This window comes from Pelophylax lessonae (genome assembly GCF_965119305.1).
Source record: "Pelophylax lessonae genome assembly, chromosome: 5".
Taxonomy (NCBI): domain Eukaryota; kingdom Metazoa; phylum Chordata; class Amphibia; order Anura; family Ranidae; genus Pelophylax; species Pelophylax lessonae.
Genome location: NC_138772.1, coordinates 392410376 through 392427680, shown reverse-complemented (window position 1 = coordinate 392427680; position 17305 = coordinate 392410376). Strand labels below are relative to the sequence as shown.

At 42.0% G+C, this 17305-nt stretch overlaps 1 protein-coding gene across 3 annotated transcripts in view; it reads right to left on the bottom strand.

The window, feature by feature from the left end:
• Positions 1 to 663: 663 nt before the first annotated feature.
• The window catches only part of LPIN2 (lipin 2), a 222958-nt gene continuing 206316 nt past the window's right edge, over positions 664 to 17305 (bottom strand). For all 3 annotated transcript variants that reach the window (XM_082258203.1, XM_082258202.1, XM_082258201.1), the window contains exons 16-20: positions 15732 to 15818; positions 13907 to 14059; positions 12828 to 12942; positions 3715 to 3818; positions 664 to 852 (exon numbers count right to left, since the gene is read on the bottom strand). In XM_082258203.1, coding sequence (XP_082114329.1) covers positions 708 to 852; positions 3715 to 3818; positions 12828 to 12942; positions 13907 to 14059; positions 15732 to 15818 — 604 coding nt within the window. In that variant the 3' untranslated portion in view covers positions 664 to 707. The remainder of the gene's footprint in view (positions 853 to 3714; positions 3819 to 12827; positions 12943 to 13906; positions 14060 to 15731; positions 15819 to 17305) is intronic.

Sequence of the window (17305 nt, the reverse complement as noted above, 5' to 3'; positions counted from 1 at the left end):
CTCCAAACAAAGAACTAATTGTTCGGTTTTGGGCAAAGTGCTTTTTTAAAACATAACTATAAAAAGAATTATGTTGTCCATGTACATTTTTCACAACCCCTACACATCAGCTTTCATTAGTTCCCCCTTTTTTGTCTCAGTGGCTTGAAATGTGAGCACAATAAATAACTGAACAGGAATTTTTTTTGACTCCGAAATTTTCACTGCTGCTGAAAATAAGCAATAGGAAACAAAACAATAGCCAGTCTCTGCTTGAACTTAAAGGCCTTCATTGCTAGTTTGGGCTGCAGCTTATTGCCCTGCAATAGAAGCTGCATCCCAATGGCTCCGAAGAGATACATTTAAAGAGGCACAACAAGATAATAGAACAAAATTAAACATTCTGAACCATGGGATGTTTGTTGAAAACAAAATAAAATAAAATATGTAATATGTTTTTTTCCAGAAAACTTGCTACAATGACTTAAGATATTGTAGTAAAATAAAAATCACATTTTTTTTTTTTACATTTTCCCTGAATATATCGATTGTATACGATATCTTTACTAGCTGCGAATTATGGACTGTAAAGATGTATGGGAGAAAGGCATTAGAAACATTGGACAGAAATGCAGGCTCCCAACAGCAGTAATACTCCAGGTAATTAGTCACTGCCCACATGTGATTACATCTCTGCGAATAGTCCCAAGATGCTGTGATGGAGTGATTTATGTCAAGTCTGCCATGTTTAGTTCTGGTAAGGGATCTCTCCAAAAGGAAAACGAGCTGTAATCTGGGCAAGTGAAAGCACAGTTCTGTTCTTTATCAAGCAAAGGAAAGACGTGTTCCACCAGCTCACTTAGTCTGCTATACCTAAAGAAAAACAAACAAAACAGTTCATCAACCAGTAAACTAAATGAGTTTCGTGTCCCTCCAACCACCCCAAGCTACATCCATGCACATACATGTAAGGAGCAGATTTTGCATTGACTGTAAAACATGGCTGAAATCTATGAGAAGGATATAGAGTCCATAGTGAGAAATTAACCAAAACACTGCAAGGCCACAGTGCTAACCAATAAGCAACCACATTATCGAACAAGCAAGCATGTTTATGCAATCATCAATAAGCATCCAGGTGCCATCTGTGCCTGGAGTCAAAAAGTAATTACACTCCAAAAAATTAAAACATATACTTTCTTGCTATAGACAATATTACCAATTTCCTTCTTAAAATTTCAAAGATCAATTGCTATTTCCTTGTCATCATTCTGCCTCATTTAAGTTTACAGGGTTCATACACATTTTCACCAATAAAATTCTATGACTTTTCCATGACTTTTCCATGACTTCACGTAAATATTCATGACCTAATGTTTTATGAAATGTCTATGTATACATGTTAAATAAGAAGAAAATCCATGTCACCCAGCATATTTTTACTAAAATAAATGACAATCTTTGTAGTGTACAGTACTTTTGCAGTTAGGGTTTCGTTTCTGGATACATCGTGACTCAAAATGGTCCCTTGTTTTACAGTGGATGAGATGGAAGCACCGCTGCCGCAGCTGGGAGCCGGTGTCACTTCAGGCGCACGGGTGAAAAAGCCAGCGATCGGATTGGAAGCTGTCAAGCACGCAGCTGCAGACTGGTGCTTTGCACCTTTAGCGTGGCTAGACAGCGCTGCCTCTCCCATGTTCGAAATGTCAAACGTTTTACGACACACACTGTACATTTAGCGGACATGATACAGGAGGTGGTCAGAGGCTGCGGACATGATACAGGAGGTGGTCAGAGGCTGCGGACGTGATACAGGAGGTGGTCAGAGACTGCAGACATGATACAGGAGGTGGTCAGAGACTGCATACATGATACAGGAGGTGGTCAGAGACTGCGGACATGATACAGGAGGTGGTCAGAGGCTGCGGACATGATACAGGAGAAGGTCAGAGACTGCAGACATGATACAGGAGGTGGTCAGAGGCTGCGGACATGATACAGGAGGTGGTCAGAGGCTGCGGACATGATACAGGAGGTGGTCAGAGGCTGCGGACATGATACAGGAGGTGGTCAGAGGCTGCGGACATGATACAGGAGGTGGTCAGAGGCTGCGGACATGATACAGGAGGTAGTCAGAGGCTGCGGACATGATACAGGAGGTGGTCAGAGGCTGCGGACATGATACAGGAGGTAGTCAGAGGCTGCGGACATGATACAGGAGGTAGTCAGAGGCTGCGGACATGATACAGGAGGTAGTCAGAGGCTGCGGACATGATACAGGAGGTAATCAGAGGCTGCGGACATGATACAGGAGGTAGTCAGAGGCTGCGGACATGATACAGGAGGTAGTCAGAGGCTGCAGACATGATACAGGAGGTAGTCAGAGACTGTGGACATGATACAGGAGGTAGTCAGAGACTGTGGACATGATACAAGAGAAGGTCAGAGACTGCAGGCATGATAGAAGATAGAAGAGCACAGGGGAAGCAGAGAGCACTGGAGGAGCTGAAGGGCACGGGGGGGGGGGGGTATGGGGTTTGGAAAGCATTGCAGGGGGGTTGGAAGGCGCAGGGGGGGGGAGCATGGAAAACCAGGGGGATGAAGAGCACAGGGGGAGAGGGGGGGGACTGGAGAGCACTGTCTGGGGGAACTGGAAATCACTGAGGGGGGAGCCAGGGAGCTGGAGAGCACTGGGGGAGCCAGAAAGCATGGGGGGGGGGGGGGAAGAGATGAAAAGCACCGTGGGGAGCTGAAGAGCACCGGGGGGGGGGGCTTAAGGGCACTGGGGGGACTAAGAGCACTGGGGGGCTAAAGAACCCTGGGGGGGCTAAAGAACACTGGGGGGCTAAAGAACACTGGGGGGCTAAAGAACACTGGGGGGGCTAAATAACACTGAGGGGGGCATTTTTACATTCAGCGTATAGCACTGGTACAGGTAGGTGTCCTTCCGGGTCCGCAGTTTGCCCTTACTGTCAGTCACTGTCCAGCAGCAGCCGAGGAGATCACCCAATCAGGCAGCGGGGAGGGCCGGCCGCGGTTTGCCTGGAGACACTGTGACTGGCTAGCAGCAGCAGTAACAGTCGGGAGATTATCAACCAATGAGGCAGTGGAAGCGTCACTGAAGGGCGGGCCGGCCGCATGAACGTGATGACACGGAGTGCGGTAACCGAAACGGTTACCGCCCCCTTCTGCGTCATCATCACGCTCATGCGTCCGGCCCGCCCTCCAGTGACGCTTCCGCTGCCTCATTGGTTGATAATCTCCCGGCTGTTACTGCTGCTGCTAGCCAGTCACAGTGTCTCCAGGCAAACCGCAGCCGGCCCTCCCCGCTGCCTGATTGGGTCATCTCTTCGGCTGCTGGCCAATGACAGCACGCGGATACCACGGACCCGGAAGGACACTAATACAGCGAAATGTAAATACAGTATGTGGCAATATAATTATCATAAAATAATTAAAATAATTAAGCATCTGCTCCCCGCCGCTCCCCCACAGTAATTTAATTCCATGACTTTTCCAAAACCTAGTGTGTTTCCTAATTTTCCATGACCTTTCCAGGCCTGGAAAGTGTAGTCTAAAAATTCCAAAACTTTTCCAGGATTTCCAGGACCGTATGAACCCTGAGTTTAGAACTTTGAATTCATCATCACAAAATTAGAGCAAATATATCCAAAATGTACTTGAATATGAACTACAGAAGAGTTATTAAAACTGATTAAACAAAATGAAACTTACGAGGTCTTATTCCCTTTTGTCCTCTCCTGTATTAATTCGCCTTTTGGGTTGACTGTAAAAATTCGAAAATCTTGAATTCCAACTTTCATATAGGCAAACACATCCTACAACATAAGTGAAAATAAATTAATTTATACACTTTAACTGGTAAATATGATGATGAAAACATCCATTGTTTTTGATTTCACTCAAAACACCTGGCACGTGCAGTTTTACTTACAAGATAACTGTCCCGCTCACATCCACTGTGTTTCAAATGAATAAAGTGCATGTTACCTAGCCTAGAGGAGAAGTATGGCCAAAGCTTTTTTGACCCTACTTCTCCTATAGATCAACTGTTTTCGGTCACTCAGCTGGTCCAGGCTGGGGAAAGATCCTGACTGTAAACCTTTCAGCTGCGCCACTGGGAGACTGAGTCAGCTGCTCCTTCCCCAGCCCAGCTTTTCAGTGAGCACTGGAGGGGCAGAGCAGAGAGCCGGTGACAGTCACGGCTCTCTAGAGTGGAGAACCGAGTAATCAGCGGTGTTTGATCACTCAGTTCTCAGTGCAGAGGCGGCGGGGGGGCTACAGATGCAGCATCGGATCAATGCTGCATCCACCTAGGTGAGTAGCAGGTTTTTTTTTTGTTTTAATATGACCCCTACTTCTCTTTCAGGGTAACAACAGTGCTAAAGTGCAGGCTCACAGTGCAAGTGATAAAATCAACATTTGTTTTTCTGTGGAGCCCCTTGGATCCTAGGCCAAGGCTGTCCACAGAACCTTGCCTTCTTTCAAAGGTCAGATCAAGCCCTAGCCCTGCCCTCTCCCAGTGCCAAAACCAACACTCTGTTTATGAACTGTCAAATGCTTGAGCCTTTACAGCCCAGAGAGGCTCTGGTGGAGTTACAGGAGTTGAGGTTTAGTGATGGGGACATGTATTTGATGATCTTGAAAATAAGTTAAAGGCAATTGTAGGACTTTCATTAGTGTGGGTACTTTTTAGGCTCAGTCAGGTTCATGTTAGGCCCTGTTTCTGCCCCTGGCGTTCTAATTTGGAATTAAAATAACCTTCCAAAATGGGAAAAAATATGCATAAAAACATTCTGTAAAGTCTTGACCCTCCATTTTGGTACAACTGATTGTTAGATTATTGGTATGACTTCTTAAGGCAATCAGCAGACTTTTAGAAATATTACATGATCTCACAGTAAATAAATCTTAAGCAGATGCAAAGATGCATATGTTAGAACAAAGCAAAAAAAAAAAAAAAGCTGGCTCAGAGTGGACCGAGAATTGAGCAATCAGCGGTCATGTGATCATGTGTTGTGCTTAGAGCCAGCGGGGGGAGAGCTGCAGCATCACAATGATGCTGCAGCCATACATGCGAGTATGAATGTTTTTATTTCCACACTTTGCCTTTAAGTATTTCTGAATCAAACAATAAAACCTCAAACTCAATCCGGGTGTATTCCTGGTTGTAACACTAAACAATGCGGTAAAGTCCAAAATGAGGGGAAAAGGTTACCCCAACATTTCATATTTCTGATAAGTTGTCTTTTGTACATACACACACAAATTTTGCTTTTTAAACATACATGGACACACAATGCAGTGGGAGCAGTACATGAAGAAAACTGGTATTTCCTGGTATATATTTTCACAGGTTAAAAGAAAAGTTTTATGGGCCAACTATTCTAACGGCCCTCCAACAAAATCTAAATGACCGATTTAAGTGAAGTTTTAATTTATATTCAATGTGTAACATAAATTATGGAAAGAAAATAGACAAGAACTGTTTTTTTTTCTTTTTCTGTTGAAACTTGGTAGGAAAACAGTTAATGTGCAGTCTGAGCTGAAGGAAGGAATTTTTAAAAGCATTCAGTTCTAAACATTTCAACACAGAAGCTGAGCAGTGAGCCAGAGACATGAGATCTATCCCCATGCTGTGGGCCTCAGGAAACACTGAGTCATGGGGAAATAATGGCTTGCCTAAAGATTCTGGAAGACAGCACACACTTCCAGGGGGATCCCTTTGTTTGATGACCTCTGGCTTTGATCCACTTTTGTTTAAAATATGAAAAAAACAAATATTCTGCCTGCACTTTTTGTCCTTTTAAGTATATGAAAAATCTGAGCGAGGAAAAAAACAGTATGTGCAGAGAAAGTTATTCAAGGGTTGTTTCCATGCGTCAAAACTGCGCAATTTCTCCATAGCACAACAATAAACAGCATACAATGTAGAACACAAACAATTATATATAATCATCTTAGCAGACTTTATGCTTAAGAGCTAAGGCTCTTTTGACCATACTCCTTCTGTGAGTCACAAGAGTGCACTTAGTGCACCTTTGTTCACTGTCAGCCAATGTCACTGAGTCAGTCCAGGCTCTGCAGGGATCTTGACAATGTCAGGATCTGCCCAGATGCCTGCATGTCAGAGGTATCAGCATCTCAGTGTGCCGCTAAGAGCCTGAGCCAGCCATTACCCCCCCTTTCCCCAAAGTCCGGCACTCCTGTGAGTTCTGTAGTGAAGGAGCACAGAGCGATGTCTGACAGTCACTGCTCTGTGCTCAGAGCGGACCTGAGCAATCAGCGGTCTCTGATCACTTAGTTCTCAGTGTAAGGCTGGCAGAGGACAGCTCCAGCATCAAAAGTTGCAGTCATCAAGGTAAGTATATGTGTATATATATATATATATATATATATATATATATATATAAATAAATGTATACATATATAAACAGTAGAGACCAAAAGTTTGGACACACCTCATTCAAAGAGTTTTCTTTATTTTCATGACTATGAAAATTGTAGAGTCACACTTCAAGAGGTAGTCACCTGAAATGGTTTTCACTTCACAGATGTGCCCTGTCAGGTTTAATAAGTGTGATTTCTTGCCTTATAAATGGGGTTGGGACCATCAGTTGTGTTGTACAGAAGTCAGGTGGATACACAGCTGATAGTCCTACTGAATAGACTGTTAGAATTTGTATTATGGCAAGAAAAAAGCAGCTAAGTACAGGAAAACGAGTGGCCATCATTACTTTAAGAAATTTAAGGTCAGTCCGAAAAATTGGGAAAACTTTGAAAGTGTCCCCAAGTGCAGTCACAAAAACCATCAAGCGCTACAAAGAAACTGGCTCACATGTGGACCGCACCAGGAAAGGAAGACCAAGAGTCACCTCTGCTGCGGAGGATAAGTTCATCCGAGTCACCAGCCTCAGAAATTGCAGGTTAACAGCAGCTCAGATTGGAGACCAGGTCAATGGCACACGGAGTTCTAGCAGCAGACACATCTCTAGAACAACTGTTAAGAGGAGACTGTGTGAATCAGGCCTTCATGGTAGAATATCTGCTAGGAAACCACTGCTAAAGAAAGGCAACAAGCAGAAGAGACTTATTTGGGCTAAAGAACACAAGGAATGGACAATAGACCAGTGGAAATCTGTGCTTTGGTCTGATGAGTCCAAATTTGAGATCTTTGGTTCCAACCACTGTGTCTTTGTGCGACGCAGAAAAGGTGAACGGATGGACTCTACATGCCTGGTTCCCACTGTGAAGCATGGAGGAGGAGGTGTGATGGTGTGGGGGTGCTTTGCTGGTGACACTGTTGGGGATTTATTCAAAACTGAAAGCGGTAGTATCCTGCTTTTTGACACTTTTACCTACAGGTAAGCCTATAATAAGGCTTACCTGTAGGTAAAATTAATATCTCCTAAACCGGCACGGTTTAGGAGATATTTGCAGTGCATGCAGACACTCACGCGAGCGGCGCATGCGCTCTGAAGGTCCGGGGGGACCTTCAGTTTTCCTTGCCGGGAGCTTGCCGGAAAATGACTCCCGCGCGCATGCGCGGGAGTGACGTCATTGCGGCTCCGTCCAATCATAGCGCCGGAGCAGCCGAACCCGGAAGAGACGCCGAGGGATCGCCGAGGGATCATGGCAGCGCCCGCAGCGATGTCTGGGGGTCCGTGTCGGGGCTTCGTTCTAAGGTAAGTAATTTTTTTTTATTTCGGATTTACAACCGCTTGAAGGCATACTGAACCAGCATGGCTACCACAGCATCTTGCAGTGGCATGCTATTCCATCTGGTTTGCGTTTAGTTGGATCAACAGGGCAATGACCCCAAACACACCCCCAGGCTGTGTAAGGGCTATTTGACCAAGAAGGAGAGTGATGGGGTGCTGCGCCAGATAACCTGGCCTCCACAGTCACCGGACCTGAACCCAATCGAGATGGTTTGGGGTGAGCTGGACCGCAGAGTGAAGGCAAAAGGGCCAACAAGTGCTAAGCATCTCTGGGAACTCCTTCAAGATTGTTGGAAGACCATTTCAGGTGACTACCTCTTGAAGCTCATCAAGAGAATGCCAAGAGTGTGCAAAGCAGTAATCAAAGCAAAAGGTGCCTACTTTGAAGAACCTAGAATATGACATATTTTCAGTTGTTTCACACTTTTTTGTTATGTATATAATTCCACATGTGTTAATTCATAGTTTTGATGCCTTCAGTATGAATCTACAATTTTCATAGTCATGAAAATAAAGAAAACTCTTTGAATGAGAAGGTGTGTCCAAAATGTTGGTCTGTACTGCATATATAAATATTTTTTTATTTATTTTTTTATTTATTTATTTTTTCAAATATATGCACTTCTCTTTTAAAGTGTGGATCCCGAGAAAGAATTGGTAGTAGTAAAAAGGTCTTTAAATTGACATAATGACCAAAGTTTAATCTATTTTCTCTATAGCTGAAGTACTGCAAGATAATGAAGAGATAAATACAATAATCTGTTAATTCCAATAACAAAAAGGTAACATTATGTTTATTACATGAAACAGCCAATTGCATTCACAGCTATGTACAGTAAGTAAAGTCAAATTGTATCCTTTATAGTTACAGAGTTGACACTATGAATTACAGTGGTCATACTACTGAAATAAATAAGCATTGTTTCCTAAAGACTGCATGATTCGGCAAACTGAACACCTGCCATGCACCACCCTCACTGTCTGCAACCCCACACTGTGCAAATTGCTGAGCATCCAAACAGCCCACTCTCACGAGAGGAACCAGCTGCCTCTAATTCTCCCAGAATGGAATGTCAATACACTCAATATCTAGTATTAGTATAGGACTGCTTTTACAACTTAAGGACCAACCCTAAACAGAAACTCTTGAGTGCTTAAGGGTTACAATCTTTACCAGATTTTTATTGCTGTCCTCTTGGCCCTGCTAGGGAGATCGGGTGATAGAGTTTCACAATAGGAAGGGATGAGGAACTACTCCCATGAGAACAGAGAAGGGAACATCACTTTACTGTGCTTGTGTCACTGAAACAAAAAGGCGAAGGGACACAGAGCGCAACAAAAATCTGACAGAGGATCTAACCTTAGCTCCATTTATCTAAAATGTACAGATAAAAAGTATATGTAAACCTCCACCTTGTAAACCAACCCAAACAGCTTAAAATAGAAATGAAAGGGAAAACATTTGAGTTTAGATATATAAAACAAACAACATAATAAATACCTTTCCCCCTTTTTTAAAAGTGATCACATACACTCTATTTTTAGCTGCACAATGAGCTCAGATTGATTAGGTAGGAGAAACAGCAATACACTGGTCTTCCCAGTGCAAAAAGGGGGGGGGCATGTCAGGATAAGTCTGATCAATGGAGGAGAGCAGGCTGGTTCTCAGCACAGCTAAAGAACTGACCATGCTGTGCTTTAATGCCTTGTGTGGTCAATTTCTGAAAGGAAAGCAGAAAGACTGGCAGGAAACCAGGCATTTCACACAAAGGAAGCGGTACAAAGAACAGGATACTCTTTCATACACGTATACGGTACAGTAGGCACATATTCAGAATATGAATTGTTGGGATTACATTTTCATTAAAGCCATTTTCATTAAAGTTTATTTATATACTATATATTTAGGCATTACACCTAATCCAAAGTGTTCCTTGTGATGATGCCAGCTATCATTATGGAAATCTTCAGTCCTCTGGCCTACTCCCTTATGCTGCAGCCAGATTTTTCTGGTTCAGAGGTGGTTTAAGTGGCTGCAAAGGTAGGATTTTTTTTTTTTTTTTTTTTTACCTTATCCATTCTCTGCTTTAAAGGTGAAAAGCCTTCTCTGATCAGGATCCCCAGCCCCACTAAATACTTACTTAAGCTCGATCCAGCACTGTGCCTGAGAGCAGCAGCTCTTTCCACTCTCTCTCTCTCTCTCCTCACTGGCCATGAAGGCAGCAGCAGGAACCATTGGCTCCTGATGCTGTCAATCACAACCTGTGAGAAGGAAATGGGGGTCAGGGCTAAACCGCGCTGTGTGTCAATAGACTCGGGATCGAGCCTGCACGAGTACCCCCATAGCAAGCAGCTTGCTATGGGGCACTCAGCAAGGGGGAGGAGCCAGGATCACCAGACCGGGGGGGGGGGGAACAAAAAAGGTTTGGGGCTACTCTGCAAAACCACTGCACAGAGCAGGTAAGTATGACATATTTTAATAACAGCGTTGGACCTGTGACAGTCACTCATCAAAACTGATGACTAGGTCAGTCCTTTCCACATCCCTTCTTCATTCCAAGAAGCTATACTACCAAGATCTCTGCTTATTCATGAAAGCTATAGTTTGGCATTTATGAATGGAGAATGGGGTGTGGAAAGGGCAGTTACAGTGAGAACTCTTGATGAGAGCCGGTCACAGGACCAGCATTAAAAGTAATGTCCCCCCCCCCCTTTTTTTCCCCTTTTACTAAACTTAGGCTTTCAATGTGTATTACCAGTAAACAAGCTTTGCATGCATGCAATATGCCATTTTAATTTTAGTGATCATGGTAACTAACTGATGTTGCTGAAATCACTGTTATCTCTTAAACTGTAATCTCAAACAAGCAGGGCCCTCGGATTTCTCTTGTGTTGAATTGTATTGTAACTGTACGGTCTACCTTTAATTTTTAAAACTGTGCAGACTGTTGGCACTATATAAATTCTGTATAATACTGCTCAGTTAATTTAGTCTTAAAGGGTTACTAAACCCGCAACAAGTAAAACCAGTCTGTATATGCAGTAAAGCATGCTTGTTACACTGTGGAACCTAAAGGGTTAATCCTCCGCATTGTGTAAAAAGGCTGTTTGATTCTGTCTTCTCTGATCCTCCCTTCCTCCTCCCACTGTCCCCTGATAATTTCCTAATATCACAGTCTATGGAGTCAGGCAGCACATGCTCAGTTTGGTGTATATTGCTAAAGAGGCTTTTTTTCCCCCCTGGGAGGGTGCATGTGATCAACACAGGGCCAATCAGCACTGTCCAGCCAGAGGTTCAGGGGTCTTGCAGTCTCATAGGAAAGTCATAAAACTCCTCCTACAATCTTAAACCAGTGCTTGGCTGGGCACTGATAGAAGTCACAAGGCTGCTATATACTGCTGATGAGAAAAGGTATTTAGCAGTTTAAATTTACTAAAATAATTGCATTTCTATGTACTGTGGGAGACCAGACATAGTGAATGCAGGGTCCTGGGTTTAATAACACTTTAAAGCTGAAGTTTAAAGAAAAAAAAACCCTACATCTTTAGTCACATCACTTATCTGTCATAAAATATCTCCCATTTGCAGGCAACTGGATGCTGGAGAAATCTTCACTGTAAGGATGTCGGTCCTCTTCCTGTCTCTTCCGGTGCTGCAATAGTCAACAGCTGTGGGTCTTAAGGCAGAACAGCAGTACAGACTGGGGGCATGCCCTCCACTGCTAAAAGTTCTTCAGGAGAGTCTGATTAGTCACAGGATACCCTCCCACATTCACAAATAGTGTTACAGTGTAATCAATAAACTTTTTTTCATAGTAGAATTAAAAGGAGGAAGGAGGGGGCATATCCCTGTCAGACCATCTGTACTGCTGTTTTGTCTGCAGAGCCGAAACTGTTAATCGGCCAGAAGTTCAGAGACCTACTTCATTACAGGTAAGTGATGTGACTAATTGTTTTTTTTTTTAAGTTAACCTTCCGCTTCAAATATTAGAGCCCATTCACACTGATGTGTTTTTCCTGCGTTTTTACCTTTCAAGAAAAAGGTTTCCCTTTACATCCTATGGGCCTCTATACACCACTGCACTGCGGGTGTGGTGCATTTTGAAAAGTCCTGCATGCTGCATCTTTGGTACAGTTTTCAAAACAGCACCAAAAACACAGCTCCGCATTGAAACGAATAGAAAACATGTCAAAAAAGCATGAAAACCACGCTAAAAAAGCACTGCATTTTTTGTGCATTTTTGAGTCACATATGCATCTCTCACAGGTGCAGGAAAACAGAAAACACAATGGACACGCAGCAAAAACACATGCGGTTTTACTGCAATTTTGCTACAGAGCATTGTTAAAGAATCCATAAAGCAATAGTAAAGGTTCCTTTTTTCATTTTGTTTTTAAAAAACAAATAAGAAACGTTCTACTTGTTCTGTGCATTGGTTCCTCCCTCTGCTGAGTGCCCCCATAGCATGCCACAGCAATGGGGGCACTCATGCATGTTCACTCCCACGCTCTGCTCTAAGTGTCCATAAAACACACAAACTGGGGCTCAGCCCTCCCCCCCCCCCCCCCCCTGCTCCCTTGTCACTAGCTCTGCCAAAGAGCAGCGGGAGCCAATGGCTCTTGCTGCTGTATCTGAGCCAATGAGGTACGAGAGAGAGTGCTCATTGCTGGACTGAGATCGGGCTTCAGGTAAGTATTAGGAGATGAGCGGGGTGCTGCAGGGAGAAGGTTTTTTATCTTATGTCATAGAATGCAGTAAGGTAAAAGACCACTTTAAGTAAAGCAATGCTACATACGGATAAAGCCTGGCATTCTAACGTGGCAGTATGACAACTCAGTTTACATATCCTGGCATGAAGGATTTTTAGCCTTAACTGTCCCCAGCTACAGTTCAGTTTAAATGAATACCTGTGACTATTCCAAGTCTGACTATTTCACTGGCACAGCAATAAAAGGTTTTTACATTAACATCTTAATTTTTGGTTTGGAGAAAGAAAAGCTTATTGTTTCTGTACTAATAGGACAGCGGAAGGGCCATTTTCCCTGTAAGAGGAGGGTGCACAATCCCCTCACCTCATGCTGGAACAGGAAAAAAATAATACTTACATTAGGTCGGTTTCCAAAAGCAGCATAAAATGGTTGTTGATTTGAGCCAAACAAATTTTTAATGTCATTCAGGCACGCTATCTTGAACTTCTCAGGCTTCTTTTCAATGACTTCCCTAAAATTACAACCAGTAATGTAAAATGAAATGTCAACTAACAGTGGCATAAATAAAGAAAACAAACATAATTATACCAGGATGTTGGTCATGTTAAAACAACGCTCAACACTCAACCCAACATTTTTTGATGGACAGGATTTTAAATAATTCAACTTGTCCATGTTGCTTCAAATCAATTGGAGTCAACAGAAAAACTGTCAGGTGGTTTTAGTTTTCTACTATCTAACAAACTATGAAATATCACATTTTGGTGGCCTGATCCTTTACTCTACCCAAGAGCTTTAACCTGCTATGCAGAATAAAGAGATTTGTACAAAGGTTCATGTAAAAATGCATGATACTCCATCTATTGTATTCCAAAATATAGAAATAGTGTACTTTTACTTAAAGCGGAGCTTCACACTACCTTATGCCCTCCTCCCCACTCCTCTGCTGTTTTTGGCACTTTTTTTTTGGGGGGGGGGGGGGGGGGGAAAGGAAGGGCCATAACCAGGTGCCCGCTTTACTTCTGATCGGATTGCTGCAGCGAACCACCAGGCGTTCTCCTCCCCACCCCTCCCAACCTTCTGGGATACGTCACAGGTCCCAGGAGATTGCTGGACCACTCACAAGCCACAGCGCAGCTTGCGAATGTGCAGTGGGAAGCCAGGTGCGAAGCTGCAAGGAATCAGAGCCAGATGCCCACAGTAAAAATGCCATTGCCAGGGACTTGAAGACTGGCAAAGAAGCGGTTCAGGTGAGCACGGTGGACCCCTGGACATGTCAACAGCTAAAGTATTTTTTTTTTTTAAATGGCAAAGTGCTTTAATCTTAAAAGAAAAAAAAAAAAAAAAACACAAATTGTGCTGTCTGTACTAATGATCGAAAAATCCTGATGTCCAGCATGACACTATAATAGTTACTGAGGCAACACAGAACTGTAAAAGAAACAAATCAGTAAGTAGTGTACAGTTGTGTATACCTGTGGAATGCAGAGAACAGACTGCTAGGAGACAACATAAGTGGTCCTCTAGGTAGGATAGTGCCTTTATCATTCACCCAGTGTAAATAGCCTCTAGTCATATCTGCCATGCCGATAGCACGAGCTGAACAATACAGAAATTTGTACCCATTCCTGAAATAGAAGAAAAAAAAGTATTTGAACATATAAGGACACAAACATTCAGTACATGCAAAACAGTAATTTTATATCCAATGAATGAAAATGACACTTGCTCAATGCTGTGCCTTTTGGAGTGTTAAAAAATACAATCACATTATCAAACATAACAATAGGACTCATTCATACTGTATGTATTACAAATAAAGTGGAGCTAAACTCTTTAATACTTACCTCCGTTTACCGATCTGACATCTTCTACCAGGGGGTGGGCTGCAGCTGTTCTCATTGGCTGGTGCAGGATGACAGCAGTTCCGTGCACGTGCAGCACAGGCGCTGTGCTAGACTGTAGATTGAGCTGTGTGAGCAGGCAGGTAGGCTTCTTTTATTGCAGAACATACACTGCATGTCTCTTCTGCAATAAAGAGCCTACCTGCTCTCATTTTTCAAAAGCTGGATTTTAGTTCCCCCTATTACCCAACCTCTATTTATACATCATTTCCAATTATGGCCCTTTACCTGTAATGAGCTTTGAAAATGCATTCACAAAAAGACATCCACTTATATGCATATCTTGCATCATATGGAGGGGCACATTTAGGGCTGGTTTAGAAGTGAAGCTGTGTTTGAGGCGCCTCTGGACATTTGTGAGAAGGGTACCACTTGAAGATGAGCCATTTTATTATCCATGCCTACATTGTGAAATTGAGTGGATTCATGTACACATATGTAGAGAGAATGAGCATATAAAGTTAAGACGCATATATAATTAAGACACACATGCAGAGAGCCATAATGGAAATGCTTTAACATGGCATCATCTACTGTAAATGTATTGGCAGGAGGGCTGGCACTTTCCAAATAACTGCATGATGCAGTACAGGATTCTCCCGAGTGATTTGTTTTATAGAAAGCAAGGAGGAAGGAAAATCTAGTGGTATGATTTCATACTGCTCGACAATCTAATCCAATATGATTCATCAAGTGATTTCACACAAGCAGTGACTAATGTAACTTGATGAGAACAGTTTTTTAAAAAAAGAGATCACTCAGTATATGACCGCTCTCCAGCACACTAGTATATCTAAAAAGAGTGAAATGGCTCAATCTACATGACAGAACTCATACCCTCATAAGAACCCTGTTTTTTTAACCACTTCAGCTCTTGTACCTGTAGAACCCTAATGGACTAGAACGATTTATTTGCTGCAATTAAAATGACATTAAAATGTTTTTGGCACAAAATATCACACTTATTTGCATTTTCTCGTCGTGCAACACTGGAAAAAGAAAATACCAAATAAAAAAAGAAATAATGGTAAAAAAAACATCAGAGAAAAACTAGAAAAAAAGGGAAGAGACTCAAACGGGGCTGATTAAAGTTTTCTAAAGGTTGAAAAGTTAAATAGGAAAAAAAAAAAAAAATGAAAACTTGAAAGGTTTTAGGTGATGTCATACGCAAATCACAGGTCACATAAATGATGTACAAATGAATGAAATAGTAACTACAATGAAACGATTAAATGTTATTTTGCATTTGCTCTGACACTTGCAGACTATCTGTAATTGTCATTTTACACAGAAGTGACTGCATTTGGACAGGGCTTATATCCAAAATTTAGAAGGGTTTAAAAAACATGCACATATATTTAACACACACTCCAAAGTTTAATATCATAGAACATACTCATGTATAGAGTGGTAAAGTTTGGCAATGCCTTGATGCGTCCAGTCTTTCCCAAGCTGGGGAAGAATTTGTCCCAAAGCATCGGACCTAAAATGATGAAAAACGCATAAAAAGTAACTGGTTTAACATCTGCTCTTAAAGCTTTTGGTCTGTTCGCCACTTTTGCATGCATACCTAGCAAAGCATAAAATGTAACAAAATATTACTGTGTTAGTGTATTACAAAGACCTTTCATGTGGGCAGTTTAATATAATATACAGTAGGTTTTATTAAACAATCAATGCATTCTGACAAACCAAAAACAATGGACTATCTCTTTGGCTGAGATTTTGTTTTAGAGGATGTTGATCAGGGATGTAGTGACTGTAGTAACAGGTGCTGGATGAGTCCATATAGATGCATATGTAATGCAGTAATGGAAATTTGGTACAGCAAGCATTTAACAATATGCAACACGCAATAACACTTCAAAGTAAACAATTATAATAATCCACCATGTGTACTGACTAAAACACATTGTAGGTTATTTGTACAATGGATCTGTTATTGATGTATAAATTGTCAGAACACTTGCCCAGTACCCTTTTAAATCACAAATAGGTTTCCATTAACAGATATTACACAGGGAGCCAATGTCAAACTGAAAAAGTCTAGAAAAAAACAATTTTTTCACATTTTTTGAAGTGTCCGAGGGATATTTATACAACTCTGATATTTTTTGGTTCTACAACCAATTCAGCAAGTATGTAGTGTATTCCAAAAGGCAAGATAGAAGTATAATAATGTAAGCAAAACTCAAATGCAATATCAATTTTTTTCATCCCATACATTTTTTCAAGAAAAATCTGCCAGCAATTTGCTGTTGGTTGTCAGCATAGCCTACAGTTAAGCCAGACACACAGATAGTTGGCTGAATGAAAGAAAGTGAATACATTCCTTCATCCAGCTAAAACGATATGGACTGAGGAATCTTCTCTGCTGGCTATTGAATTCATCATACAGGCAGACTGTCAGGCCTTATTTTCAACAAAACCATTACTTCCACCGATGCAAACAAAAAGCATTCTTTTACTGTACCCATTCATTCATCAGCTATCAGAAATACACTTTTATAAAGCTGCATTTCACATATGTGCCTACTTGTAATACCCCAAAACACCACCTAGTTTATTTCCTGATGGGTGGAAGAAACTTCCTTGTTAAATACTGTGCATACAGGTGAAGTGTAGAAGGAACACATACATATGTCCTGTTGTCAGCATATTATGGGATTATTATCTGGCACAAGTTTAGTGAGCTGTTGTGTTGATAACAGGCCCACTTTAAGACTGTATCAAACAGATAAGAAAATGGAATTTTTGTAAAATCTTACCTGTAAAATTCCTTTCTCTGAGTCCTCCGACAGTCGCCGCCATCTTCATATTCGTCACAATGGGGTATTAGACTTTGCTCCGAAGGAGTAGCTAGGCAACAGAATATGTTAACATTAAAGCTTTTAACATATCCCACCCACAGGGGGTGGTCCCCTCAGTCAATACCCTCCGACTTCCTGCATCCATATCTCAGTTTCAGTG